Source organism: Sander lucioperca, chromosome 19, assembly GCF_008315115.2.
Source record: "Sander lucioperca isolate FBNREF2018 chromosome 19, SLUC_FBN_1.2, whole genome shotgun sequence".
NCBI classification, from domain to species: domain Eukaryota; kingdom Metazoa; phylum Chordata; class Actinopteri; order Perciformes; family Percidae; genus Sander; species Sander lucioperca.
The window spans coordinates 13,222,628-13,250,210 of record NC_050191.1 but is presented as its reverse complement, the minus strand read 5'-3'; the positions used below and the strand labels follow the sequence as shown (position 1 = coordinate 13,250,210).

Here is a 27,583-nt window from a genome sequence, read left to right as displayed (position 1 = left end):
CTTGCCTCTAAAGACTATGTTGTTTTGTTAATTGAAATTCCATGACTTGTTTAAAACCCATCAAGAGTGATCTTCATTGTTATACTGTAGCCTCTGTGCTGGCCACCACTGTGACTACAATCACCATGCTTTTATTGTCTCGGTCGCCCTTCTACGACATACCAGCTTTAAAAAGCATCTTAAAAGATTATCTATCACAGCACATAGAAAGAAAAGAATGAAGCATCAACCATTCAGCTTGTATAATTTAAATCCTATCATTTTATTATATTACATCAAAAACATGGACTGCAATAACATTTTGTGATTACATTGTGAGTTATTCTGACAAAGACAAAGCTCACTGAATATACACTGGTTATCTGACACTGAGTTTACATGTGTGGCAGCCAATATTTGGGTGTAATTAAAAATAGCCAGCCTTGATGTGAAAGGTGGTCAATTTGTGCGCTTGAAAAAAGTATGGAGGTCGGGTACAGACCTGAGATAATAAAGCACTTGCAAACAAGTTTTTAAGTTTGCTTCAACCTTTGTATGTGTGTGTAAATATTGTAAAGTTAACTTAATCAACTTTGATGCAGCTGAACATCTGAAAGTCCAAACTGTTGTAAATCTGAATATGCCACCACTCAGATACTCCATGCAACGTAAAATGACTACTATTTGACCCAGGTCTAGGTGAAAGGGGATATTTGAGGATTATGTTCTACTTTTTGGCTGTCTGGAGACGCTCGCTCACATTCTCCCAGTTGATGACATTCCAGATAGCCTTAACATAGTCCGGCCGCACATTTTTGTACTGAAGGTAGTAGGCATGCTCCCATACATCGATACCGAGGAGGGGGATGAGACCTTAGGGTCGGAGACAGGAAACGATTACTCTGATGGCTCTGTTTCATACCCGTCTTATATCTAGTTTAAAAGAGTTTTTTACTGACCTGTAGTTCCATGCAGTGGATCCTGGTTAGCACAAGCAGCGATACGCAGTCTTCCACTCTCCTTGTCGTAGCCCAGCCAGCCCCAGCCCGAGCCCTGCACTGCCACTGTAGCAGCAGACATCTTCTCCTTCATCTTCTGGAAGGAGCCAAAGTCCAGCTTAATGGCCTCCATCAGCTCCCCTACAAGAGGTGACAGAGGTGCTACTTCAGGGCCATACTAGACATTAACAGCAAAAAATACTAATCAGAGAAAATAATTGCTCCTAATTCTTTTGCAATAAATTAAATATAGCACAATTAATTTTAGGCAAGCCACCCAATACTGTGTATTCTAAATTATGAGTCCCCATATAACCCGTCTAGACAGACGCTTGGGGGCAGAATGACTTAAAGAAAACAACCTTAGTGTAACGCAATGCTGAGCTCAGCTTTACAGGTTGCTATGACACACTGGAGTCTTGTTTCTGCCCACCTGATGAATGTAAGACCAATATTAATTCTACTTTTAACTCTGGTTTGGTATGAAAAATCTTCATTAAAACATATTGGACTTTAGCTTCACAAGCCAGATATTTACTGTACTCTCTGCTGTTTATGCTGGGATAGTAGTATATTTTCAGCTTGTCTGAGCTTGTTCACTGCGAGTAGATGGCTAGGTTTTATTTTGGTGGATGGAGTGGGTGGCAAGACTCAAAACTACAGTCCTTGTGAGGCATTATAAACCAAAAATAAATGAGCTAAAGGCTGCACAGAGCTGGCTGTTCACTTACAGTAGGTCCAGCACTACTAGCAACCCTTTCACATTACAGATTCATGTGTTGCTTAATGCAGGTTTAAGTTAACTACAAAACAAAGCTGCGTAGGAAAATAAGAGAAGAAAAGCTGTTTATACTGGATGGATTTCTGCCTTACCCTGTGGCTCGCCACCACCATTTGGAGAGAGGTTTGTCCAGAAGATAGTGTGGTTAATGTGGCCTCCTCCATTAAACTTTAGAGCAGGCTGGAGGGCAACCTGTGCTGTCACATCTCCTAAAATCCAGTGAAGAATTGTTTTTAGAATATATGGATAGATGTTAAACAAAAAACAATGTTCCTGACATGTTAAAAATGGTACCTTGATAGTCAACATTTAAATTACAACTTGATGTAGTTAATTATTTTATATTACATGTCATTTAGCTGACGCTTTTATCCAAAGCGATATACAATTGCTATGTATGTCAGAGGTCGTACGCCTTGAGCAACTAGGTGTCTTGCTCAGGGACACATTGGTTGATGTATCGCAGTTGGAATCGAACCCAGATCTCCCACACCAAAGTAATGTGTCATATCCACTGCCCCATCACCACCCACACACACCCACAATTATTTATTATACAGATGCAATTTGCCGATTAGTTTTTGTGAGTTTATACCCTTTGCTAGTGCCTCCTGATATTTCTCCTCTGTAACATTGAGGTTGTTGACATATGTTGCATGGTGCTTGCTGTGGTGCAGCTGCATTATCTCTGCATTGATGTGGGGCTCCAGGGCACCATAGTCATAGGTCAGGTCAGGGAGCGTGTGCTTCTGTCTTGATGCAGCTACCTGGTTTATAGTTTGGCTGAGGGTGGCTGCACACCTGGAACAAACCAAAAGGTAAAACTTACTAACCATTACCATATGAAAATAAAATTTAGCTTTTAGTCAGGTTTAGAGAAGCCAACATGAAAGGGAAATTGGCATAGGACTGAAATATAAAGAGAGACAAAAATAACTTGGCTAACAGTGGTGCATGTTTGATTAAACTGCACAGTAACGTTAAGTTATTAGCCAAGATAGCCTGGCACAGGTGGGTTCAACAGTTTTATAACCCTTGCGCAACTAGCTTGTAGTGACCAGTAAATATCTGGTGTTGATTGTAGATTAACATGCAGTAACGTTAGTTAACTTAGCGTTAGTTAGATATTAACTGAATAAAATGGTGGCACCGAGTTTGTTAGGAATGAACAAGTATGTCCGAAAATAACATTAATTTCAACAATTCACACGGAAGCCCATTAGTGCAGGACTATGCGACAGTTAACGAAATACTTTATTTGGTGTGCGCCACAAGCTAACCTTGCCGAGCTGCTAAATTAAGTTAGCATCCTGGCTAGCTCTGAATAAACAACTGTCTCAAGTCCATGAGCTATCGCTACTAGCAGGAGTAAGCTGTCCCAATTCCTTGTGCCTTTTGAACAGGGTAATGTATGGTAAATTGATATACGTTTTACCTGCGCATTTGGCCAACTCTGCACAGCATGCTGAAAGTAGTTATTGCAGGTTAGACGGGACAGAGACACACATGCAACTGCCCTTGAAATTTGACAGAGCAGCCGACCGTACCATTATCGTCCTGTGGGGGTGTTAACGAGAGTGTACAGGCAAACCGCAAAAGCAACAATTGAAGCAAAGTTACTCCTGTTATTATTTCGGAAATGTCGATAGCGTCATGTGTCATAATTTATTTAAACCATAGACTGTATAGTCTATGATTTAAACATAATATATTGTGTGTTTTATCCCTCCCTCTTCTATAACATTTGTCACTGTATATATTGTTATAGAAATAATCTGCCCATGTGTATAAATTATATTGTATTTAATTTCCGTTTTGAAACATACGATGTAAGTGTTAATAAATTACACATAACAACATCAAATAAAACCATAATAATTAAATAATAGTAAATAATTTGTATTAGCAGGCTGCGAAGGATCACGTGAACGTCACTTCTACCCATAGAGTCTATGCTTCTACCACATCGGAGGCAATGCCAGAGATCGTCTATGTTGAGGAAAATGAATCACTCAGAAATTATAAACCAACTTGCCAATCTTTAGTATTTGTGATTGGTATGTTCACATTTTTCCCAACCATAACTCAATAACTAACCTAGCAAATCATCTGGACTACAGACTTTAATATTATCGGACACATTTGACACAAGTGAATGTTGCTGAAATTTCCTAGCAGGCCTGTTTAAAGGCCAACAAACTTACAAAATAAATCAGGATGCCCAGACATCTCCACATCTCATTTTAAGAAATGTCTCATGCTAACAAAATAACCACACATATCCATCATTCAGAAATAAACTAATTTGGTTTATATAATGTCATAAAAAAATTGGGGAAAATCCCCTTTTCCCAGAGCCCACGGATGTCTTCAAATTGTTTTTCTTCCAACCAACAGTTTCTTCCAACCAAAAGTGTAACTGTTTCAAACTACAACGCTTTTAAATATCCTCATACATCAAGATCATCAAACTGTGTCCCATACAAATTGTTGTATTACAAACCTAACCTTTAATACAATACAAATAAAAAAATATAGGCATGAGGAAATCCCATGTCCCATACCTTTTCCGAAATAAACAACTATTAACTGTTTATTGTTGTTGAGCTGAAATAATGATGGACGAAGAGCCCCCGACAGTATGTATTGTGCGTCCCAGCCACGTTTTAGATTCCGGAAATCGCGGCGGAGTGAGAGGTCAATTTTGTTATATCCCCGTCTCTGGTTGTATTCTGCAGCAACGCAAGTGCAGCAGGCAGCTCGGTCAGATCCATTCTGTTCTGCCGTCAACGATGAAGATGATGGTGAAGCGAGTCAACTACGCATAAATTCACAGCTAATTTTAACGTAGTTGTAATTTTGCGTGTTGTTAAGAATCCGTGAAGTCGAGAGGTTCCAGAAACGTCGAAAGATACGGGCCTGGTAAGTGTTTTGATAGCCGAAGGCCCGAAATCTGCAGCCAAGAGCCCGCTAGTTTCAGGAAAAGGAGCGCAAGGGAGGGAGTCATTTCCTTCACCGCCATTTTGTGATAACAAGGAGCCGAAAACAGAGCCAAGAATTGCATGATGCCAGGCGGAACATAAAGAACATATGGTAGCTTCACACTGTAGTAAAATAGCCTTTATTTATTTTGCTAGCGGATGCCAAATGTTATTGGCCCCCGAGAGTTAACCTCGGTTCGCTTATTTCTATTCCTTGCCATCGTTGCTGCCTCCTGCCACACCAGCTAACATTAGGTTCGACTGCTCTTATTGACTGGTAACGTTAATGTTAACTGTTATTTTGTAGGCCATGTAGTTTACTTGGCCGCCGCACACCTTTAGTTTCATTTGTTAGTCGGAAACGACATTTGTATCACTTTAATAAACTAGTCATACATGTCATATTTTACTGAGTGTTGACAGCCAACGTGTTACAGCTTAAGATGATGCAGCCGTTTCAACATATGACACCAAGCTGTGATTAATGTTTTTTTCTTTCATATTTACTTCTAGAGTTCACAATGACCAACGAAGAACCTCTACCCAAGAAGGTGAGGGTCTTTTCATGTGTCACGAGCCCCTTCATGTGTAATTATGAGCGTAATGTATTGATGGGCTTCTTTAGCTAACCAGTTTGTTTTTCTTCTCTGCAGGTTCGCCTCAGTGAATCTGACATGAAGACCCTGACCAGAGAGGAGTTGTGTACAAGGTAGATAACAGCTCTACAATTGGAGGCTAATTATGTTGTGGAGAAACTTGATCTATAGGTTGAGCTGTTAATGTTTACACATGCTCTGCTCCTCTCAGGTGGAAACAGCATGAAGCATATGTCCAGGTCCTGGAGGCAAAATATACAGAGCTATGTTGTAAGTACATCTGCTGTTACTTAAATGTAATCCAATACAACATGATTTCTCCTGCCAGTATCTTGGACATACTATTGTATTTGGCTGCTTGTGAAATGGATGTTTCTCCTGATGCATTTTCTTCTTCTCTTCACCGTCTTAGCCAATGATGTGCCGGGGCTGAAGGAGTCGGAGGAAAAGCTCAAGCAGCAGCAGCAGGAGTCTGCACGCAGGGAGAACATTTTGGTCATGCGACTTGCCACCAAGGAGCAGGAAATGCAAGAGTGCACAGTATGTATCTATTCCTCCACCTTCTTAATGATTGTTGATATTATTAATTGGAACTTGGTTTTTATTGATGCACTCCTTTAATTAATGTTGACTGCTTCTGACAGAACTGTTGATGGACCCAGCACCTCCATAGAGTGTAACTGAATTCTTATGTTCTCTATACTTACTGATGCTCTGTTATCTTTAGTGCTCATTAGTAGTGCGCTGTCTCACTACTCTATGACTGCAGCTAACCATTAATGTCATGACCTCATTGCTCATGGGTTAAACTTCAAATGCTCATCACAAGTTGCCTTGTCTTAAACTTGCTTACTTAGTCCAATCAGTGGCAAAAAAAACACAAAGTACACTTTATTTAATGTTATGAGATGCAAAAAATACATGTTGTATTCATTGATTTCATTCATTATCATGGTGTGTAGGCTAAAGTTAAAGTGTATCAACGAGGGCATCCTTAGCTCTTATTAGATTGACAGCTCAGTGGATCACCCAGTGGCTTCATGGCAGCACATGCCATTCTTGCAGCTGCACACAACACACACTGGTAGAGTTTAGACAGGTATTAAACTTGGAACACTGTTGTCACCTTCCTTTTGAACACTGAGCTGTAATGGGTAGTAGAATATTTTTTGACTGAAATGGCTAAATTCTTAGTTTTGAGGCATACTAGTTACATCTTTCTCTCATGCAAATATATTCAAATAAGCTCTGTGGGAAGTTGTGTGGCAATGTGGCTCCATCGCCTGAAGATGGGTTGAGGTAAAGGACTGGTACTCATACCAATCAAAAGTTCTTTATTGGAAGTTATATACTACACTTTACTGGTAAGTAACAACTATTTGTTTTATCCTGCAGACCCAGATCCAGTACCTCAAGCAAGTCCAGCAGCCGAGTGCGGCCCAACTGCGGTCATCCATGGTGGACCCAGCCATCAACTTGTTTTTCCTCAAAATGAAGGCTGAACTAGAACAGACTAAAGACAAACTGGAGCAGGCCCAAAATGAACTGAGTGCCTGGAAATTTACACCTGATAGGTAAAGACAATCAAAATAACCCCCCTCCCCCAAAAAAGTCAAGACTTCCTCATGCCCCCCACCCTCACTCTCACTGCAGGCATGCAGGAACAATGGTGGGGTGGAAGGCTGACAAATGCTGTACTCACCACGAGACTCAGACTTTACAGAAAGCCAGTCACTGCTGTTTTTGTACTCTTGCACTGTGCCAGCTACATATCACATAACCTAAAGCGAAAAGACAGAATGGTCAGGTGACACTTGTGTTTCAGCTCTCTCCCCTCGTATCCCCTCACCGTCCAAGGGCCTGAAGGAGTCCGGACTGTTCCTGAAGAGGTGGTCACTCACTTCCCGACACGGATATGCCCTCCCCGCCCCCTCAGCTCAAACCAGACAGTTCACACATTAAATAGGGGGGTTATGGTGGAGGTTGAGTCAGGCAGGGAGCATCCCTAGCCTAAAACAGCAATTGAACATTTTACAGACAATTCCCAATACTTGGTTTATAAAGACATTTAACTGTGGAATACACCACACATACCCGCTAGTCTGCCTGAGAAACGTAAAGACTTTTTGGACAGTCTAGATACATTGCAGTAACATGAGGAAAGTTTCTAGGATTAAAAGTAAGACTGTGGGGGGGGGGAGAGCCACTAGAAATGATGTTAAGACTGTGAGCGGAGCCAGATCCTCGGTCCACAGAGGAGTATGGTTCAGGGATGAGGGTCCAGTCGCCTGTGTCTTTGAACATGGGCCCACTCACGGTAGAGTGTATTTACATGTTATATTTTGTGACTTGTTTCTTTTTATTGGCATTTAATTTGATCTTTCTCTTGTTTCTCTGAAACAAACACGTACTGCAGTGTGTGTGAACCAAGACCCATGATTGGCTTTGATTGTTTACACTTGTATAAATATTTGCATTAAGCTTGGCTTAATTCTTTAGATACATACTGAAACACACTGCTGTAGGTGCACTGAGTCCTGTTTTCAAGTTGTGATTGCAAATGTCTTTAACAAGTCATGTTATGAGTTGATGAGAATGTATTTATTGTATTTCTGTGTATTTTTGTGATTGACCTCCCAATCTCTCCCTCAGCCATTTACGCCAATAGCTCATTAGATTTAGATCATTCTTGTCTCACCTGTGTGGCACAGATCTTAAGCCACTGTTTTCAGAATGAAACACTGTTTTCCTGTCTTTTAAGAACTAATTTATACTCTGGTCTCTCACTTATGCGAGACAGTGAGATTTGAGCTGGCAGTGTATACACAGCCTTTTGAGAGCTAAAAACACCCGCATGCAAGCGTCTGCCCAGTCCTCTAGAGAAATGAATGGTTATAACTGTCAATTGAGAAGAAATGCAGTAAATGCAATTAACCAAATGCTCAGTGTATAATAGCATTTTTATGACAAAAAAGTAAGAATAACATACATGGTTTTCTGAGCTTTCACCACTTTTGATGACTGCTTCTATAGGGGACAGTTATTTGCCTTTACTGTTAATATTTCCTTTTCCATTGGCCCAATGACTTCCATAGGCATTTATAGACTAAATAGATGGCAGTTAGTTATGGTTTTAAATAACGTGTATGCCTGTCATTTGTTTGCAAATTTGGCTTGTTATTAGGTCTTTTGTAAAGCATAGCCACAAAAACAGCTAATGTTAAAATAACAGGTGTGCTGGACTGTTGGAGAATTCATCAACCTGTTGTGAAGTTGAGAAAGCAGCGCCTAAGGCAGTCTGATTTTACTGTTGAAACACTTGCTCCTGTGTGTTTTAAAGGGATGACTACACTAAACCAGTACCAGGTTCTACAGTGAATATTTCCTTTTTTGCTACTCATAGTCAAGGGTTGATATTGAAATTGGAGGGTTTCTTGTAGCGTGTCATTCTAATATTACCCTGTTAAATTTTGTATTCTGCTTTTTCCTCCCACTCAGTGATGTAGCAAGTGCATTTAAATTTCAGAATTTGGTAGCGACAGAATTGCTACTGTTTTAAGGTGCTCACTTTTCTTCAATGTGCACATAGTGAATTAAGTTGCGGTGTAAGAATGGACAGAAATGTGGGTCTAGGTAACTTGTTTTGGGTTTCAACCACAGTGAGGATCCTACATTTTTAAAACCTCATAATTTAGCGTTTAGTTATAGAAAAGAATGAGTTTGTACTTTGGGTCTTTTACAAGAAAATCATTTCTATTATTTGTACAAAACAGATTTTTGCCAACCTGATGAAAATCCTGTTGTGACTAGAGCCATTAAGGGACGGCCAGGTTGGAGAGTTTATGTTGACCCCTAACTTGTGGATCAGGCAGTTAGAACAGGATCAATGGCATCTCTTTGCCTGTTGTGTTTGTCTCCTGGTTCACTGCGTGATGTGAGACTTGTTTCCCTTACAGCCAAACAGGGAAGAAACTGATGGCCAAGTGTCGAATGCTGATTCAGGAAAACCAGGAGTTGGGTAGGCAGATGTCCCAGGGACGCATCGCCCAGCTGGAGGCTGAGTTGGCCCTGCAGAAGAAATACAGCGAGGAGCTCAAGAGCAGTCAAGATGGTGAGAACACGAGCAGTATCCACATCTCGCAGCCTGACCATATTTACTTTACCAAGTGTGACTGCTTGTCATTTGTACATCTTTCTTCTACTGTCGATAAGATTTTTTTTGACTTTGTTCTTTCTCGGTTCCTGATCTCTGTCTCTCCCAGAGTTGAATGACTTTATCATCCAGCTAGACGAAGAGGTGGAGGGGATGCAGAGCACCATCCTCGTCCTGCAGCAGCAGTTGAAAGAGTCTCGTCAGCAGCTGTCTCAAACTCAGGGGGCATTGGCCGGAGCAGGAACCAGCAGGACTTCACCCACTGCTTCCTGCTCGTCCGCTGAACCGTCCACCCAGCCTGAGCAGGCCAGCGCACCCTCTGAACCAATGGGTAAAGATTACGGGAGGGTCTCCAATGGACCAAGCAATGGCAACTCATCCCAGAGGAGCGAGACCACCACACCCAGCCTGTACCGGGAAGTCAGCAGCACTGAGGAAGACTTCCCCATGTCCCCCATGGTTTCCAGCCCCGGTGAAACTGAGACCAAACTGTCCAACCACTCTGAGGAGGCTTCAGGGAGTCAGACTGCTGCTGGGAGAGTTGGAGGACCTGTGGGTTTCGGGAGCCAGCTGAGTGCAGGGTACGAGAGCGTGGACTCTCCGACAGGCAGCGAGACGTCATTGACTCAGCACTCGAATGACACAGACTCCACCACCGACCCCCATGAGGACAAGGCTGCCCTGGTGACCAAGGGCACCAGGACTGCAGGGTCACGGCACTCTCAGAACGGCCTGGACTCCAGCACGAGCGACAGTGCGGTTTTGTAATGTATTTTGACATGTACCGTCTTTTCTTTTTTTTTATACAATATACAAACAAGGCAACAAATGCATAGTCTGTAACGCAGCTCTGCTGTCCAAGATATTTGGTTTTCACTCTCCTCCCCTTGCCTATCGTGATGCCTCTGTCACATTTGTGTTGCTAAACAGGGATATAACAGGTATGGGTTAATGTTAGATTTGAATTGAGTGGATGTATGGTTTAAAACTAGTATGTTTCATTCTGCTGTTTCTTTGAGCATGTCTATGCTGTTCTCGTTTGAGCTCTTGACACTGAAATCAGGCATCTGGTGTTGTAACTCATCGTCAAAAGTCAGTAAAATCACTGAATTACAGTAGCTTCGCAATATTCAAGGTCATTTTTAGATGTTGGCCTGTGTTTTTTTTTTTTAATGCAATTTTAATTTTTCATTGACAAAAAATTCTGTTCAAAAGACTCTGTTGAATTGTGAGTAGTTTATATGCGATGTTCATATTATTCTGACTTCAGTCCTTTTCATGTACTGACCAAATACCAATAAAGATTTTAATACTACAGAGTGAAACCCATTATTACTACCCATCAATACATTAATATGGAAACCCATTACTTTACTCAAGTGAAGAACAAATCTTCAAAAGGCCTCATAATCTACCCCACTGGGTCTAAAAGGCTGCTCCTTGGGTAAGTTTTAACAAAATAAAAGTATTACCCTAACCATAGATACTTATTATTTGGAAAGCATAATATAAAATGAATATATAGTAGTAGGAGTTTAGAAAAAAAAACAATTGAAATTAATCCAGCCCATTATAATGAACACCCCTCCAAAACACCTGGTGGCACTGTGGCGCATCTCCCCACCAGTTACACTTGCACATATCCTGCTGTGTAGCTCTGACAGGACAGGACAGGCAGGCGGCAGTGTCAACAGAGCTCACGGTGCGGTGTGGACAGACAGCAGCAACACTTTGAAGCAAGCTTCTCTCCAACTTACACCAGCCGTTTATCAAAATGAACTACGAGCCTGTTGTCATCGTCTCTGCTGCACGGACACCAATTGGTAAGCTTTAATATCCCTCTTAGTGCCATACGCGTTCATTTAAAACAGTTTGCTAACATTGCTTTTTTACTGTTGCTAACGTTACACTGGCTCGTTGTCTCGGTGGTCAAATTAACGGTTGTTTGCAATTAATTTTGAATGTAGCCATCGTGTTTCTTTGTATGTAACGTTACTTATAGTCGCATGAGCTGATTTATCAATTGTGTTGTTTAATTTGGCAAAGTGGTTGATGTCATTCAATAAAATACGCCGAGTCTTGTAGAGCTCTGATTGGCTCGCTCATGTGTGGAGTGTTCTGTGGCCATCGATTGGCTGGCTGGTCATAGTGCCACGGAGCACGAGCGTCCTACCATTGGTTATCTACAACATGTCCAATGTGTCAGAGCTAGTTGGGCGTGTTTCCTCTCCAAAATGTGATACATTTAAGTTGACAAGACAAACCACTGCGTATCCACTAAAGTCAATAATGTATTAGAACGACAAAGGCAAGTTTAAACAGGTGTGTTTGAACTGCTTTTTAAATGGTGTCCACATCTACGTATATGATATTGGTGACACCTTTTAAGTTCCTTATTTTGTCCAAACAATGCTCCCAAGATAAAATAATATTTTTTTTTATCAGCTAATCGACTAATTGACTAATAATTTTAGCACTAAAACGGACACCAACAAAACAACCACAGTTTGTCCCTAAAGATCTTCCATTGGATACTGCCTTTGATTAGTTATTTGGGCGGTGTCAGCCTAAAAAGATCATCTCCATGTAAAATGAATGGTGTTCCAGTGCGTCGACCCTCCTGTATGTCCCGGATTATGTGCTCATCGTTCAATATTTTTTTCACTCAGGGTCCTTAAACGGTGCTCTGTCCACGGTGCCTCTGCCTGACCTGTGTTCAGTTGTGATCAAGGATGTTCTGAAGCGGGCTGGGGTGAAACCAGAAGAGGTCTCTGAGGTTATCATGGGACACGTCCTAACAGCAGGTGAAAGCTCAGGAAATCAGTGAGATAAAAGTGTGGCAGAGGTCTTATATTCTGTTTCCCATATCATATGTGTTGTGTTAACAGTTGTTTGGCAAGATACGGCTTCTCTTTCACAATATTTGCACTCACTCAACCATCAAACTCACCTTGTCTCATTGGTCTCCATTTTGTTTTTCCCTTTCTGTCCTTAAGGTCATGGGCAGAACCCAGCACGTCAGGCCAGTGTTGGGGCAGGTATCCCCTACCCTGTCCCGGCCTGGAGCTGCCAGATGGTGTGTGGCTCTGGGCTGAAGGCTGTGTGTCTGGGAGCTCAGTCCATCCAGACTGGAGAGTCCGCTGTGGTGGTGGCAGGGGGCATGGAGAGTATGAGCAGGGTAGGTTGTGACACAAGGAGTGTCAGAGAGGAATATGAAATTGCAATTATATCAGATTGATAATAGATTGTGTGGGTATCTTCTTTAAAAGCCTATTATAAATATACTAATGCATTGATCAGATAGTATATGATTATATAAAAAGTATTACTTGCTTTGCTTGTGTGTATACAATGTTTAATATTTGAGAAATATGGTCTTGTAGTAAACTGAAAAATAGATTTGTAGAAAACATGTATATTACTCAAATTAATGTATAAAGTATTTTCAGTATCACACTTTGGATATCCAAATGGCTCTAGTATTAAACATTTTAAAAAGATAGCCAACCCTAGAAGTAAATGATGTAGTTTGGTTAGTGCATATGAACCCAACTAAATTAAGTCAACAGGCCTCATACAAGAACCACTTGTGCGAACTAATCTGTTTTTAAGTGGCATGTATGAGTGATTTAAGAGAATTTATAGCACTCACCAATTTTGTCATACTTGTAAGGGATAAACAAAGTTCTCAAGAGGTGTAGATGTGTTGTGCATCTGTTATTCTTAGCATCTCATTTTATATCAGAACACTCACTCTAAATACGACTACTGACTCTGCTAAACTTACCTTTTTGTCTGCTTCCAACAGCAGGACTTGAAGCTCCGCGGTGTGAAATTCTTCATTTTTACTCTACTTCTTTATATTCAGGTGGCCTTATATGGCACTATTAGGGGAGTTGATTATGCTAACGAGCCAATCTCATGAACCGGTGGATTTCATTAAGTTGAAACAAGATTTTGTGCAGTTAAGTGTTTAGTGAATCCGACTTGGAATACTTGTTCATGAAAAAGCCTCACAGAAGTAGTTAATATAATATATACATAATAAGTTAATAAACATTTTCTTGCATAAGGCCCAATGTGTTCCAGCGGTCAAGGGGTGAAAAGAGTGATATTTCCTCGATGGTAAGACTGTATAAAACAGTTTGTTTCCTGGTCCCACCTAAGGCTCCTCACACGCTGCAAATGAGAGCAGGTGTGAAGATGGGCGATGCCTCCCTGCAGGACTCCATGGTGGCTGATGGCCTGACAGACGCCTTCCATGGTTACCACATGGGCATCACAGGTGTGCATGGCTGAGAATATACATTGGCAAAAGCCTGATTGTCACACATCTTGATGAGCATTAAATCTTGTTAATATATTTTATCAGCTGAGAATGTGGCAAAGCAGTGGGAAGTTAGTCGAGAGGAACAGGACCTGTTTGCTGTCCAGTCCCAGAACAAAACAGAGGCTGCACAGAAATCTGGACATTTTGATCAAGAGATTGTCCCAGTCATGGTGCCATCCAGAAAAGGCGAGGAGTTACTCACTGTTGAACTGTCGAGAAATTGTCTCATGTATCCTTAGTGTGCATGCACTGTAACAATCTGTTATCTTCAGGTCCAGTGGAGGTGAAGATGGATGAGTTTCCTCGCCACGGCAGCAACATGGAAAACATGTCCAAACTCAGACCCTGCTTCGTTAAGAACAGCAGTGGCACAGTCACCCCTGGGAACTCCTCAGGTTCGAAAGTTGGTCCAACATTTGACACAGACAATGTCACTGAGGTTTGCTAACCAAACCGATGTCTGCCACTGCTGACATTTTTAGTGCCAGCTTTTTTTTCTAAATGCATGTTATTTTTCATGTTAATTCATTTTTTTTAACTGTAGGTATTAATGATGGAGCAGCAGCAACTGTCCTAATGAGCGAATCAGAGGCTGTGAGACGTGGCCTAAAACCCATGGCCAAAATCGTATCGTGGGCTCAAGCTGGCCTTGACCCGTCTATCATGGGAACTGGACCAATCCCAGCCATCAGGAAAGCGGTGAGAAATCCGTAGCACCAAAATGAACAAACACTTGCAAAATGCTTCTTTTGTCTTTATTATTCTGTCATTCTTGTCTTGTTCTCCTTGGATAGGTTGAAAAAGCAGGCTGGCAGTTGGACCAAGTCGACTTATTTGAGATCAACGAAGCTTTTTCTGCCCAGTCTGTTGTTGTCGTTAAAGAGCTTGGCCTTAATGTAGACAAGGTAACTTTTGCGACCCCGGCAACACTAACAGTACATCTGGTCATTTTGAGATTTCAAATTTGAAGTTTCTCCAGTGTGTTCAATAACAGCATGACGTGTGTAAACTCCACATTTCTAAGTCGGAACAGCATGGCAACACCTTTGTGTCCTCCTCAGGTGAATGTGAATGGTGGTGCCATCTCTCTGGGTCATCCCATTGGTATGTCTGGCTGCAGAGTGCTGGTCACCTTGTTGCACACACTTCAGAGGACTGGAGGCCATAAGGGCGTGGCCTCTCTCTGCATTGGAGGAGGGATGGGCATCGCCATGTGCGTGGAGAGGGTTTGAGGGGAAAACCTAATTCTGCTTCAGATTGAACTCTTATCTTTTTAATGTATAAGGGATACTTAAAATTGTTTACACTGCAGGACATGATATAAAATGATTTACCTCTGTTCTTCCAGTTCTTATCTTGGATCCCATCCAACAATAGCTTGCCATTCTCACTGTGAACTTTAAATTAACCCTTCCTCAGGTAATAGCTGTGTAGCATGTGACTTAATGTTAAAGGATTTAAGATGTCTAGATAATGTAAATCTAGTGTATACTTACAGCTTAAACATGCTGGTATTAGATGTGCCAAGTAAGCGCCATGCTGCAGTTTGTAGTTGCTGTTAAGCAATCAATGAGGGGGACCTGTTTTCAGTTACCTGTACAGAAACAAACTGCAAATGCAAGGCTTTTAGTGCCTAGTATGGAAGACATGCTACCGACTCTATAGATCATTTTTAAATTGTGGTGTAATTTGATAGTTTCAAGCACTATGTAGATTCAGATTGCTGTAAAAACAGGATTCTATCAACATTCCACTTTAGAGCAAACGGCAGTCCTGAAACCGTGCCATAACGTTAAGTACGCTAGCCTTCTCTAACTTCGTGCTTCCTGTATATGCACGGTCTGTGAAAATGTTTCCTGTAATCCATCTGTTCTACATATCAATAAAGAATGATAAGCCCTAGAGTCAACTTATTTATCAAAGCCTGCACAATAACCACAGCTAGCCAATCTGAATTAACAAATCAACAGTCATTTACAACCATTGGAGCTTTATTAAGTGTCCAAAAACAAAAACAAATCACTTACAGTTCCTCTGGAAGCAAGGGAGTGGGAGAACAGTAAACAGGCAAAGTGCATGACCTACACTAGAGCAACAGCCATGAAGAGCTCCTTACGCATAAATACAGATGAACATATCAGGACCAATCAGAGCTTTTTTAACCCTCCAGAGAGCCTGACTGCACTGCATCTTGGTACGACTGCCCGCCCTCCTTCGGCTCTGGGAACAGTTTAATGAGGTCGTCGATACGAAGGATGGTGATCGCAGCCTCAGTGGCAAACTTGAGGCTCTTTGTCTTAACCATGGTGGGCTCGTACACGCCAGCCTGACGGTTGTCTCTTGGCTTGCCATTGACTAGGTCCAGACCAATCCTACAAGACAAAAACAGTGGTCAAATACTGAATGTCCCACATTACACAAGTTCACATAGCAGCTGAGAAAGTCAAACTTCAACAAAAGAAAAGACTTGTTTTTAAATGAAGTAGGATCATCAAACTGTACAATCTCCTAAAATCCTGCATCTTTATTTTGTAGTGTTTTGCCTCCATTTTATAGTTTTAAATTGGTAACAGCAGGTTGATGTTAGGGCTGCAATTAACAATTATTTTTATTAACGATTCATCTGCCGATTTACTTCATTTATCGATTAGTTGTTTGTCTATAAAATGCGTAAAAATTGTTAAAATGTCAAACCCAAAGAGTTTCATTTTAATATGATACGACTTAAAAAAGCGGTTAAGAACAGGAATAAAAAAAGTGAGCATCAACACAGACTAAATCCATGGTGCCACTTCACTAAATGGAAATAGACATTACAGTTTCATGACTGGTGCAGTAAGGAAAGACTCACCACTTGAGATTCTTGCGTTCAGGATTAACCTGAGCCTCATTGTGGAAGGCCCGAAGCTTGGCCACCAGATCCGTGGAGTCCTGCGCTGCATTTACAGCCAGCGTCTTGGGGATGACTAGGAGAGACCGGGCAAACTCAGCAATAGCTAGCTGCTCTCTGGAACCCTGAAGAAACGGATGATGAGCAACATCTTAGTATTGGGGAAACACGCTTACAAACAAAACTACATACACCAACATCTAATCATCTCTTAAAAAACAAACAAAAACAACCCCAGATACCCACTCGCTGCATGCTTGACGAAAAAAAAGGTTTTTCATAGGATATGGCTCACCATGCTGGTAGCATAATTCTCAAGGTAGATTGACAGAGCTGCCTCCACAGCGCCACCTCCTGGCACTATAGACTTTGACTCCAGCACCCTCTTGACTACACAGAGAGCGTCATGCACTGAACGCTCCATCTCGTCACACATAAAGTCGTTGGCCCCGCGCAAAATGATGGATGCTGATGTGCGTGCTTTGGTACTGAGGGGATTCAAAGGAGAAAACAGAATCAGTACTGTTAACATGTGTCAGACTGTAGAAAATGTATCTGTAGACACCATAAGGGAATACAGATCATGCAAACCCTTTCCATTGTCCCAAGTTTATCCCAACTAGGGCTGGCATCGTTCAAAAATTAGTACCGGTACCACTTCGATACCGGTTCCTAAATATTACTTTTTCCGATACCAATTACGACCCAAATCTTTTTATTTATTTTTTAGCTCCTACTACGTGAGCCCTGTCTCTGTGCGTAACTTAGAATTTTTAATGCCTGCCTCTTAACGTGTAATGTTAGACAGCCAATCAGCAGCATTATTAGATCTTGGTAGAAGCATGCTGCATGCTTAAGGACTCACTGGCGCTGATAAGATTTACTCCTTAGGTATTGAAAGCTGAGGCATTTTTCAATACTTTTGAGGCAATTTGGTCGGTGCCTAAAAAGTATTAAATTCGGTGCCCAGCCCTAATCACAACTCCTGCCTACTACTATAGAAAAGGTACAGCTGAATGCACTGAAAGGTTGTGATCCTACAGTTGTACTGACATGACTATGAATCTGCATTGTGTTAGAAGTACTTTATAGTTAGTATGAAATATAAAACATTGCTATATAGTGTTGCAGTTCTTACTTCTTGACAAGGATGAGCTCGTCGTCACAGATGCGCTCTTGCACAACTTCCTCCGCCTGGCCGAGCATAGTGGCCTCAAACGTCTCCTCTCCCTCCAGATTGGTCAGAGAAGGGCAGACGGTGGCTGAAGATGGACAAACACAACCCACGTCACCATGATATTTATTATTAGTTTAAAGCACTGAATATAAGGGCTTGACCAAGAAATTAAAACATGAACACAGATGTTTGGACCAGTAACACAAAAGCCAATCAGGTGAATCAGCACAAACGTCGGCATACTTCCACCCTACCTCCGGTTGACTTGGCAATGCGTTTGAGGTCCTTCTTAAGAACCCTTCTCACTGCCATGGCTCCGACATCCACAAAGTACTTAAGACACATGTCGTCAATGCCACCGGTGGTCAGGATAACGTTGGCACCTGATGCCAAAATCTTTTGGATCCTCTCCTTGGTAATATCAGATTCCCTGAAGCAACCAAATCCAATATTGATTCAGTTTCAGCACTTATATTTAGATACAATATAATATAAATACAAAATTGTCCAGCCCACAATACTGGTACAACAGCTTAGAGAAACTGCTGCCATATATCAAGGCTGCTTATATTTTCTCCCACGCGTATCACTGTGTAAACTATTGTTTCAGCATCACAGCAAATTTAAATGGGAAAATTCTTAAGGATGCATTTTGACAGTGCAAGGAGAAAAATAGTATGTACCTCTGTCTGATCTGGTCAAGCTTCTCTGGGTCATTGATGATGACTTGGACTCCCATCTTCATCTTGGTCTTCTGCAGACTGAAGTCCAGGCAAGCAATCTTGGCATTGACGACACGCTTAACCATTTCTTTAGGAAAAAAAAAACAACACAAAACAGCAAGTTCAGAGGAAACACCTTGGAACTCAACAGTATGAAGACAAAATAACTAAAACATATTTTACTTTAGGCTATTACTCTGTCTGGCTAGAAAGGTTGTGATGCAGTTTACAAACTACTGCATCTATATTCCTTTCAAAGCCATTGTACTGTCTCCCACGCGTATCACTGCTTACGCCATAAGGTGAGACATAGCAGCAAATTTAAATGGGAGTTTAATCTGCTGCAGTGGTAATGCATTAAGCATTACACAATGCTTTGAAGTAAATCGTTGCATTTTACATTTTAAATGTGTGTGTGCGAGTTGCTTTAAAATTCCCACACTAATAAGTAAACCTACCGTGTGATCCAACTGTGCAGTTCAGTGCATAGCCATTAACCAAGAAGCTCTCTTTCTGGCTGCGGCCATGGGCTTTCAGCACATTCACCGAGTTGATGGGATATTTGGCCACCCCCTTGCTGTCCACAAACTTCACAGCAATGACAGCATCAACCACCATGTTAGCAAAGAAATCACTATCACTGAGGGCTTGGGGGTTAAGGCAGATAGGTATTTATTCACTTAAACAATTACTCCCTGCCTGCAAACACCAGGAATAGAAAACCAGTGACAAAACATGTTATGCATAGTGCAGTAAAAAGGATACACTCCAATGATTTTGGAGGACATGGAGGTCTTGGCTGCATTAATTAGGCACTCTCTCCCCAGTTCATCTGTTGCGATAGTGAGATTCTCATTAATGTAGCGAACTGCTTCCCTGGAAAACAAAAAGGCAAGTATGCATGTCAAAACATCTGGACAGATCTGAAGCACCCAGCGATAATCTCTGTCCATTCAGAAACCCTTCTGAACAGAGTAAAGAGTAGCTCTCAATGTTGACATCTTACTTGCATGCCAGACGATATCCACTGATGACTGACGTGGGGTGAATCTTCTGCTTTACCAGCTCATCTGCACTCTTTAGCAATTCTGCAGCAAGAATTACCTAAAATAATGTCACATTATATACATAAGTAAAAACTGACATTGGCTTCATATACCAACTGAGAATAATTTGTTAGAAAAAAAAAAAAAGTATAGGTAAAGGTAAGGGAGTTTCACATTGTACCATCGTTTCATTAGGGGTGGCAGAAATGAGGCTGCTCAACCCCTTCAGACACTGAAGGACAGTTTCTCTCTCCTGTTAGCATAGCCACACATCCGTATTAAAAGGCAGATGCATGGTACTAAAACAGGACATAGTTATTATTATTATTATTTTTTTTTACAAACAAACTAAACTCAGTATTATGTGTACAGCAAGAATTTTGTTTACCAAGCAGAGTGCATTCTCCCTGTGAGAGTATAAGTAGCAATCTACTCCTAAGCTCGGACACCATATTGGAGCAGCTGTTGACCCTACTCACCACAGAAGTGGTCCCATCTCCGACCTCCTTGTCCTGCAGGTCAGCCAGTTCACACAAGACCTTGGCCGCTGGGTGCTCCACCTCCAGCAGCTTCAGGATGGTTGCTCCATCGTTGGTGATGGTCACGTCCTGTCACACAATAATATGAGAGACAGGTGAGCAACTCAGACCACAATGTTTCAAATCGGGTTAAAAGGACTAATAAAATGAATAGATATTGTTGAATGTGACACAGACCCCAATGTCGTCCACCAACATCTTGTCGAGGCCAACGGGTCCCAGGGAACTCTTGACGATGTTGGCGATGGATGATGCGGCCATGACTGCAAAGACAAGAATAAAGCTGCTACTAGCTAAAAGCACTAAATAATAGAATAAGATATCCTCTATTCACCAAGTACAGTTTTACACCTACACGGAATGCATCCTCTGCATTTAACCCATCCTGACTATTTAGGAGCAGTGCGCAGCCCGGGTACCTACGTCAATGGCAGGAGATCCTAGCATGTAGCTATGTCTTTATGGTGGGAGTAAACTCAGCACCCTGAGAACATGTCCAAGTCCCTGGACTGGGGATCGAACCTAGTACACAGCAGTGCAGTGCTAACAACTGATCAACCGTGCCAAATAATATAGCTAAATAACGACATTTTATTTACATTTAAAAGACAGCTGGCACATTATGTAACACGTCTGACTTAACTTGTAATAATACATCGGTCATTGACATATTCTGTCATTTTATTGAGTGGGGCTCACAGTAAGCTAGCCACACCTTCAGACCATGACAGTGTTTTTCTATCCCATTAGCATAGCCGTCCATTCATGGTGATGCGAGTGGAAGGTACTGAAAAGGGATTACAACTTCACAACTAATGCTGTTGGCGTAAATTGCACATTGTGTACAAATAGCAGACTTTGCAGAATGTTAGTAGAGAAGGAGCAGAGGCTTAAAGTTAACATAAAAGTTAGCTAGCATTAGCATTAGCCACACGTGTGGCGCTTGCAGTAAATGAAATCCCTTCTCCCGTCGATCATTCGTGGCGCACAGAAAATACATGAAGCGTATAGGAAACACCAAGTAAAAGAGCACTACAACTCACCATTTTGAGTACGAACAGATTCACCAGTTGTTCTCTGGCCGAGCACATTTAACGGACCATCTAATAGAGACATTTTGGACCACCACACAACCAAGAAGAAAGGAAGCTCCGCAGTGCACTATGGGTAAACCGGCAATAAGCAGAATGGAGAAGGTTCGAGAAGAAAATCTTTCCCAAAACCCCCCGGAAATTACAGTATAAGGGCTTCTAATTATGTAAAGGATCTCAACTTTGAATTTGTAATTACATTTTAAATCAACCAGTTCCCTTATCAAATTAGAAAATAATGCTTTGTCACGTTATTTCCTATAAACTACATTTCCCAGCATGCCTATTTTCTTCTTGGTTCTTGTTTATGTGTATATATTTTATGGTGGACTGCAAGTGCGCCCTCTGCTGTTGATTGTGGTTATTATTGAAATGTATGGTGACAACATTCATGTTTTAATAGTGCACCTGTTGCGGAAGTATGAATTGTATTGTATTAAATTGTATGTGTTTTATTCATGTCCGGATATATTAGCTGAGCTATTTATTATCACATAGAAGTGTAAGGAACAAGAAATTGTAGTACAGAATGTCAGATATGTTTGAGATAAGAGAAGATACAAATGTAGCTACATATACGAATATGAATGAATAATTTAGAAACTGTCATTGTTTGCCCAGAGTATTGACGAGATTAGTTTTCAGCCATGAAGTGTCCTCAGAAATATCTCTAAAAAAAACCAAATCCTTTAATTAATTAATAAAATTATGCAAAATGTGTTTTACATAACATAATAAAATTAAATAAAAATTGTTAAACTCTCAAATTTAGTTATTGGCATTGGCCTCAAAAATCTATTATTGGTTGGGCTATACTCCTTATAATTGAGGACATATCTGAGTTTGTCTTTTTTGGACAATAATTGCGATGTGGGCATAACTTCTTAATTTCTTTAGATAGCTACCAAAATGTAATAACCAATTGGTCACCAAGCATCATGTTGAAAATTATGGGAGTGTGATAATATCCATATATGCTGCATTCTATAATAAACTGATATATTTATATTTATTCAACGATATAACAAAAACACAGAGATGAGTTTAATCTGAATTTAATACCTCCAATACATTGTTTTGCAATGACAACTAGGCAGTTAAAAAAATACATTACACTTAACTTAAACATTAAAGCATTATAAAGCATACCTATGGCATACAAGAATAACTTTCCTAAAATGTACATCTTTACAAAGTGTTTACAAATAAAATGTAAAAAAAGACAGAAAAGTGCAAAAAAAAGTCAACGAAGACAGACAATCCCCACCAGTGAAACATAGGACAAAATGTACAATGAAAAAACACATACTTCATATTCCTAACTTGTTTTTTAAGCCGTTTCCTGATATGAACATTAGGTCATGATATTGTGCTTTTAAACTTTTCACGTGTTGTTTTGATTTGGAACTTGTGTTTAAGCAGTGCGTGAGAGAAAACCTACAATTGAAAATATTCACAGTATTTAATTCAAATTTTGTCTGTGTCCCTTAATCTGAATAAAACCATCTTTTAATAAATACTTTATTTTACAACTTGTCTGTGGCTAATGGCGATAAGGACCAAAATAACGGAGGTTTTCAAATAAATAGTACAACTTTAGTGATTTTTTTAAAGACAGTGTGTGGTAAATACCAGATTTGCTTCTAGGGGAGAGAAAATAATTGTGTTGTATGAATCTTATTAAAGTGATTACCAACTTTGTTGTGACTTTCTTTCTGTGACTGTGGATGCAATCAGTAGTGTGACAGTTGGGAGTGTCCCATAACGTAAACAAAGTAAACAGACTATCATTTGAAATAAAATAATAAAAAGAAATACACCAAATACAGTACTGTAGTCTTTTAACTATCTCTCCTTAATGTTCTCCTTCGTGGTCCCTCTTAAAAACAAAGGTTAAAATTAGTATGATAAAAAAAAAAAAAAAAAAATCATCCACTTGTTGAGATGCACATTACACTTTACGTGATAGATGCCCATAGACCATAACATGTAAAAACAACTCTGATTTACTCACAGATTCAAAATAAATACGAAGCCCTCCGATTTCTTACAGATTATCTAAAATATCAGCATCTTCTCTTAATTTTAAAGCGTGATACCTTTTGTTTGATGACAAAGGTGGCAGGTAGAGTGAAATACAATAACTTCAAATAGACTTACAGGTCTAAGTCTAGTTATACTTAAACTATTGGATCTTAGCCAACATGTTTTCTTTACAGCTGCAACCTTTTTGTTACAATTATTGCTAAAAAAAAAAAAGCAGTTAAAAGTGACAATCTAGCATGTGTAGCAAATCTGAAGATCACAAATTTGAACTGCAAATTTGAAAAAGCTGCTTGTTCAAAGCAGTTTGAGAGTGTAAGCACAATTAAAAACACTAGCCATCACTGTGGTTCACCGCTCCTACACAGGTTAAGATTAATTAGTGCTAAGAATGCAGTTAAAATAACCTTAACAGCAAATTTAAAAAAAGAACTTGGAGAGTCAAGATCCACCAAAGATCATCAGAATTTTGATGCTTGTACCTCAGTACTGCACAGACAAGATTTTATTTCTTTCAATCGGTAACAGATATTCTGAACTACGGTAACTGTACAACAGTTTATTGGCACTAAGTCCTCCAGCAGAACCAATTCATATGACTCAAATTATGTCTACAAGGCTTACAAGTAAAGCAATAAAAGAGTTTTAATTCCTTTGAATATTAATTAAATCAGCGACTCAGAACGTTTTTGCTTTGACACTTGCTGATGTTTCACAACCAGATCTGCTTGAAACACACAAGAAGACTGTTTGACATGCAGGCTTTGCTATTAATATTAACCTATCATGTATTTTACATTAAAGCACTGTAACAGAGAGTTTCACATAAGTTGTTACAAATATGGCTGCAATCAAAGAAATTACTTCTGATCTATGTTGAGAGATGTGTTATGTTTGTGGACTATGATGTTGAATGATGGAGGGCATTCAAGGCAAAGCAGCAGTGTCCCTTTTGTTGCTATAAGCTGTATGTTTACATATATTTGGCTTTTATTTGTCAGATAGACTCAGGCGAAGCTACTGGAGCTCAGACACTGAAACTTCTCCCTCAGAGACTGGACGATTTTGGGTTGGCTCTGCTGCGGCTTGCTCCACAGGTACTTCTCCAGATGCTCGCGGTCCAGAGACATCAGCGGGTTGCAGGAGTGTGCCGGTGTGCATGGCAGACTCTGGGAGTGGACAAGACCCAGGTTCTGATTGGAAAGGACTGCCGTGCTGCCGTTCCGCCGTGCCAACCTGTCCTGCTCCTGTTCACTCTCGTCCTCTGAGCGGATCTCTACATAGTCATCATCATCTTCCCCATCGTCCTTAAAATTAGCCAGGTAGTTCTGGGTGGCGTTGAGTATGCTCAGTGCAGAAGCCCGGTTCAGGACCACCACCTGTTGACCGTCGTGTAAAGTGAGGTCTGAGTGTCCCTGGGTAGAGCGCTCTGGGAGGCTACTCTGCCGCCCAGCGCGACCTAGACTGGGGCCGTGAAATCTGTCTGTGGGTCTGTTACATTTGAGTCCAGACTGGTTCTTCTGCTGCTGCTGCTGGCTGCCCAGAGAGCTGAGTGACTGACAGTGACTGGATGGGGAAGACTTTGAGGAGGAGGGCGAAGATGGAGCATTGAAGGAAGGATGTCTCTTAATGGAACTGTACACATGCTCCTCTATTTCGCTTGGCGCCGACATGCACGAGCTCCATCTCTGGGACGGTGGGGTGGTTGGAGAGGGAGGGGAGGTCTTGAGAGAAGGGATGGAGCAGGCGGAGGTAAGTCTGCGCTGCGGGGTAGAAGAAGCCCGGGCATCACCCAGCTCGCTGGATGCGGAGACGAAGCTGGCCAGCTCTCCGTTGCTGTAAGTGGAGTGAAGCCAGTCCTCCTCCAGGGAGGTCTCAGGCATGGACGGAGAAGACGGCAGGCCTGGATGGGTGTGATGTGGGCCAGCAGGACCGGGAGGATCCTTAAACATTACCTGGTCATAGAGCTGAGAGTACTCTGCTATCCTTGCACCTGAAGAGAGAGCACAGAGCATGTAAAGGTGTGAGTAGGTTATGTTTGTATTTTTATGATATACAATTTGCACAAGCCTAAAATCAACAAATGATGGTATATGATTGTCTCAATTTATAGTTAAGACGTGATGTAAAACTTTATATGACCTTACAAAAGGAAAGGAGGAAATAGAGAGCACTCTAATCAGATTGGTGCTGAGTATTGGCAGACGCCCAGAGTTTCGGTATGGGGAAGAGGGTCAGGTTTTAGGGTTCAGATTAGTGCATTCTTAGTCGCAACAATCGACAATACTATAGGTAAAAATGATCGTTCTAAGAGCTAAATGTTTTTTGGTTACCTATGGCAGTGCCCCCTTGTTTCTTTTCTTCCAAGATGGCTGCCAGGTCTTTCTGCTTCTTCTCAGCTCTGGTCCGAGTACAAGCGTCTCCAGGGTCCATGCTCCTCATGCGCAACAATTGGTTGGCTTTCTTGATCTTCTGGCTGTACTGCCGTGCCATCAGGAACACCCGGTTCTTTGATTTTTCCAGTTCAAAGTCCACAGACTCACCCAGCAGGAGAGATGAGGAGGCCAGGGGGGAGTCCAAACCTGCCAACTCCCCTGGAAACAAGCTATGAAGGTCCTTGAGGGGAATATCCTTTTGAGGGGTGTTTCGTTGAGGAAGCTCCACCAGGTCGTCATCCTCTAGGCGGAAGCTGCCGCTGCTGAGGCGAGCCAGTCTGTTACGAATGCTCTTTACTGTGCCTGGAAGGGGCTCTGGGGTGACAGGAAGGGGGCGTGACGTAGGAGCAGGGCTGTGGTTTTCTTCTGCAGTGGTGCCTTCACTTAGAAGGTCAGGGAGGTTGATGACTGGGATGGTGAATGACGGTGTGGAGGTGACAGTTGGGGGTTTAGACTGATGTGCTTGGGTACTCTTGGTTGGAGGGCTGGCAGCTTGAGGACTAATTACAACAGAGCTCTTTGTAGGGCTGTTTTTGACTGAGGATGCCTTCTTAGGCGACTCACTGGCACTAACAGGGAAGGCAGCAGGGAGTCGATCAGCTTTCTTCTCATTGATCTTGATGTAGTTTTCCAGATCGTTCCAGATCTCATCGACTTGCTCTGACATCTTATCCCCTTTCTGTGAGCGCTGAGAGAAAGTCTCAGAGGCAGACGAGGAGGAATAATCTGGCTCAAAGGAACATGGGACAGAATGGGAGGTGTCTGGTGGTCCCTCATCCTCTCCAAAGTGGAGGCTCTCCTCGGACACAAAGACTCCAAGGCTTTCAGTCAGGTCTTGTTCAGAGGCCGGCAGACTGTCCCTCTTTTGTTGTAGTTGTTTGCATTCATTCATTCCTTTAAGTTCTGTTGATGGGGGCTCCCGGAAACAGATGGTGTCATAGATGCTCTCCTCCACTATCTTGAGCTCACATGTCCCAGATGGCCGCTCCTCCTGTGTGGAGGGCCGATTGCTATCCAAGGAACTGTCTGTTTCAATCATAGGCTCTGTGACCACAGCAGCCTCTGGAGCATTTAGTACCCTTGCTGCCTGGCCCTGGGAACCCTGTGCATCTGTAGAAGTTTCTCTATGCGACTCCTCTGGGTCTCTTCTGACCAGGCCCATGCTCTTAAGGTCCTCATAGCTGATGTTGTCATACACATTTTCAATATCGTCTATCGTCAGCTGCTCGGCTGAGGATGATCCAGATAGGTCATTGCTGGAGGATTCAGTGTGGATCACTTCCAAGTTGCTGTGACCGGCCGAGTCATCATCAGGACTCTGTCGAGCCTCTGTAGCCTTCTCCCCTGCGCTGCTCGCCCTCCGCAGCACTCTACTCCCATTGGGTGGAGGGTCAATCTGCACAGTGGGCACTTGTTCAACGTGCCAGCTGCAGGGTCGAGCTGTCTTGGGCGACGAGGTGGCCTCTGACCTCTCCGAGGGTACCTCTGGTTCTGCTGCGCTCTGCTCTGTTGGGACAAACATCTGGTAGATGTCCTCATCCTCGTCATCAGGCTGCATGGTTCGCTGGCGGGTGGGGAACATGGCTCTGCGAGCACGGTGGTCTGCCCAGATGTTCCTCACAGAATGGTCACTTTCTGTGACTATTACAGAGGGGATGGGGGTGTCTGGAGGCTCCTCCGTCACTCTAGGTGTCCTGAGAAGCGGTGGGTGGCGACTTCCTTCCCTTACTAGGGTTTCTCTTGCTCTCTGCAGAAAAGGAAAGCAGAAGATGTTGTTTTACACGTAGTTGAGGCAGTCTAAAAACATAGTAGACTAAATTAC

General features: G+C 41.8%; 5 protein-coding genes and 1 non-coding gene across 10 annotated transcripts in view; 2 read left to right on the top strand and 4 right to left on the bottom strand.

Moving 5' to 3' along the window:
• Positions 1-238: 238 nt before the first annotated feature.
• On the bottom strand, positions 239-3,343 carry sod2 (superoxide dismutase 2, mitochondrial). Its single transcript, XM_031322279.1, has 5 exons — positions 3,194-3,343; positions 2,354-2,559; positions 1,851-1,967; positions 939-1,118; positions 239-852 (listed from the first exon to the last, which is right to left on the bottom strand). The coding sequence occupies exons 1-5, from the start codon at positions 3,220-3,222 to the stop codon at positions 707-709; spliced, it is 678 nt and encodes a 225-aa protein (XP_031178139.1). The 5' UTR covers positions 3,223-3,343; the 3' UTR covers positions 239-706.
• Positions 3,344-4,449: 1,106 nt separating this feature from the next.
• LOC116066126 (WT1 associated protein) lies at positions 4,450-10,803 on the top strand. 4 transcript variants are annotated; one of them, XM_031321970.2, is made up of 8 exons: positions 4,451-4,680; positions 5,253-5,290; positions 5,393-5,448; positions 5,547-5,605; positions 5,748-5,875; positions 6,731-6,909; positions 9,292-9,446; positions 9,598-10,803. In XM_031321970.2, the coding sequence occupies exons 2-8, from the start codon at positions 5,261-5,263 to the stop codon at positions 10,254-10,256; spliced, it is 1,266 nt and encodes a 421-aa protein (XP_031177830.1). In that variant the 5' UTR covers positions 4,451-4,680; positions 5,253-5,260; the 3' UTR covers positions 10,257-10,803. The 4 variants fall into 4 exon arrangements, with proteins under 4 accessions (XP_035851436.1, XP_031177830.1, XP_031177831.1 ...); XM_031321971.2 differs by lacking the exon at positions 4,451-4,680 and adding an exon at positions 4,830-4,851; XM_035995542.1 differs by lacking the exon at positions 4,451-4,680 and adding an exon at positions 4,894-4,994.
• A 286-nt stretch (positions 10,804-11,089) lies between these two features.
• Positions 11,090-15,727, top strand: acat2 (acetyl-CoA acetyltransferase 2). The gene is made up of 9 exons (XM_031321925.2): positions 11,090-11,311; positions 12,158-12,292; positions 12,485-12,666; positions 13,656-13,773; positions 13,861-14,004; positions 14,091-14,213; positions 14,363-14,517; positions 14,613-14,723; positions 14,880-15,727. The coding sequence occupies exons 1-9, from the start codon at positions 11,263-11,265 to the stop codon at positions 15,048-15,050; spliced, it is 1,188 nt and encodes a 395-aa protein (XP_031177785.1). The 5' UTR covers positions 11,090-11,262; the 3' UTR covers positions 15,051-15,727.
• A 42-nt stretch (positions 15,728-15,769) lies between these two features.
• Positions 15,770-21,494, bottom strand: tcp1 (t-complex 1). The gene is made up of 12 exons (XM_031321924.2): positions 21,236-21,494; positions 20,370-20,455; positions 20,133-20,261; positions 19,614-19,711; positions 19,373-19,483; positions 19,066-19,247; positions 18,569-18,695; positions 18,140-18,315; positions 17,847-17,970; positions 17,004-17,196; positions 16,670-16,833; positions 15,770-16,190 (listed from the first exon to the last, which is right to left on the bottom strand). Exons 1-12 carry the CDS (start codon positions 21,306-21,308, stop codon positions 15,977-15,979), a joined length of 1,677 nt encoding a protein of 558 aa, XP_031177784.2. The 5' UTR covers positions 21,309-21,494; the 3' UTR covers positions 15,770-15,976.
• Positions 20,855-20,992, bottom strand: LOC116066509. Its single transcript, XR_004108972.1, has one exon. It is a non-coding gene; the product is annotated as a small nucleolar RNA SNORA29 (small nucleolar RNA).
• An 828-nt stretch (positions 21,495-22,322) lies between the features above and the next one.
• LOC116066100 (pleckstrin homology domain-containing family G member 1) overlaps positions 22,323-27,583 on the bottom strand; it is a 47,580-nt gene continuing 42,319 nt past the window's right edge. For both annotated transcript variants that reach the window (XM_031321923.2, XM_031321921.2), the window contains exons 16-17: positions 25,660-27,508; positions 22,323-25,319 (exon numbers count right to left, since the gene is read on the bottom strand). In XM_031321923.2, the coding sequence (XP_031177783.1) occupies positions 24,334-25,319; positions 25,660-27,508 (2,835 nt within the window). In that variant the 3' untranslated portion in view covers positions 22,323-24,333. The remainder of the gene's footprint in view (positions 25,320-25,659; positions 27,509-27,583) is intronic.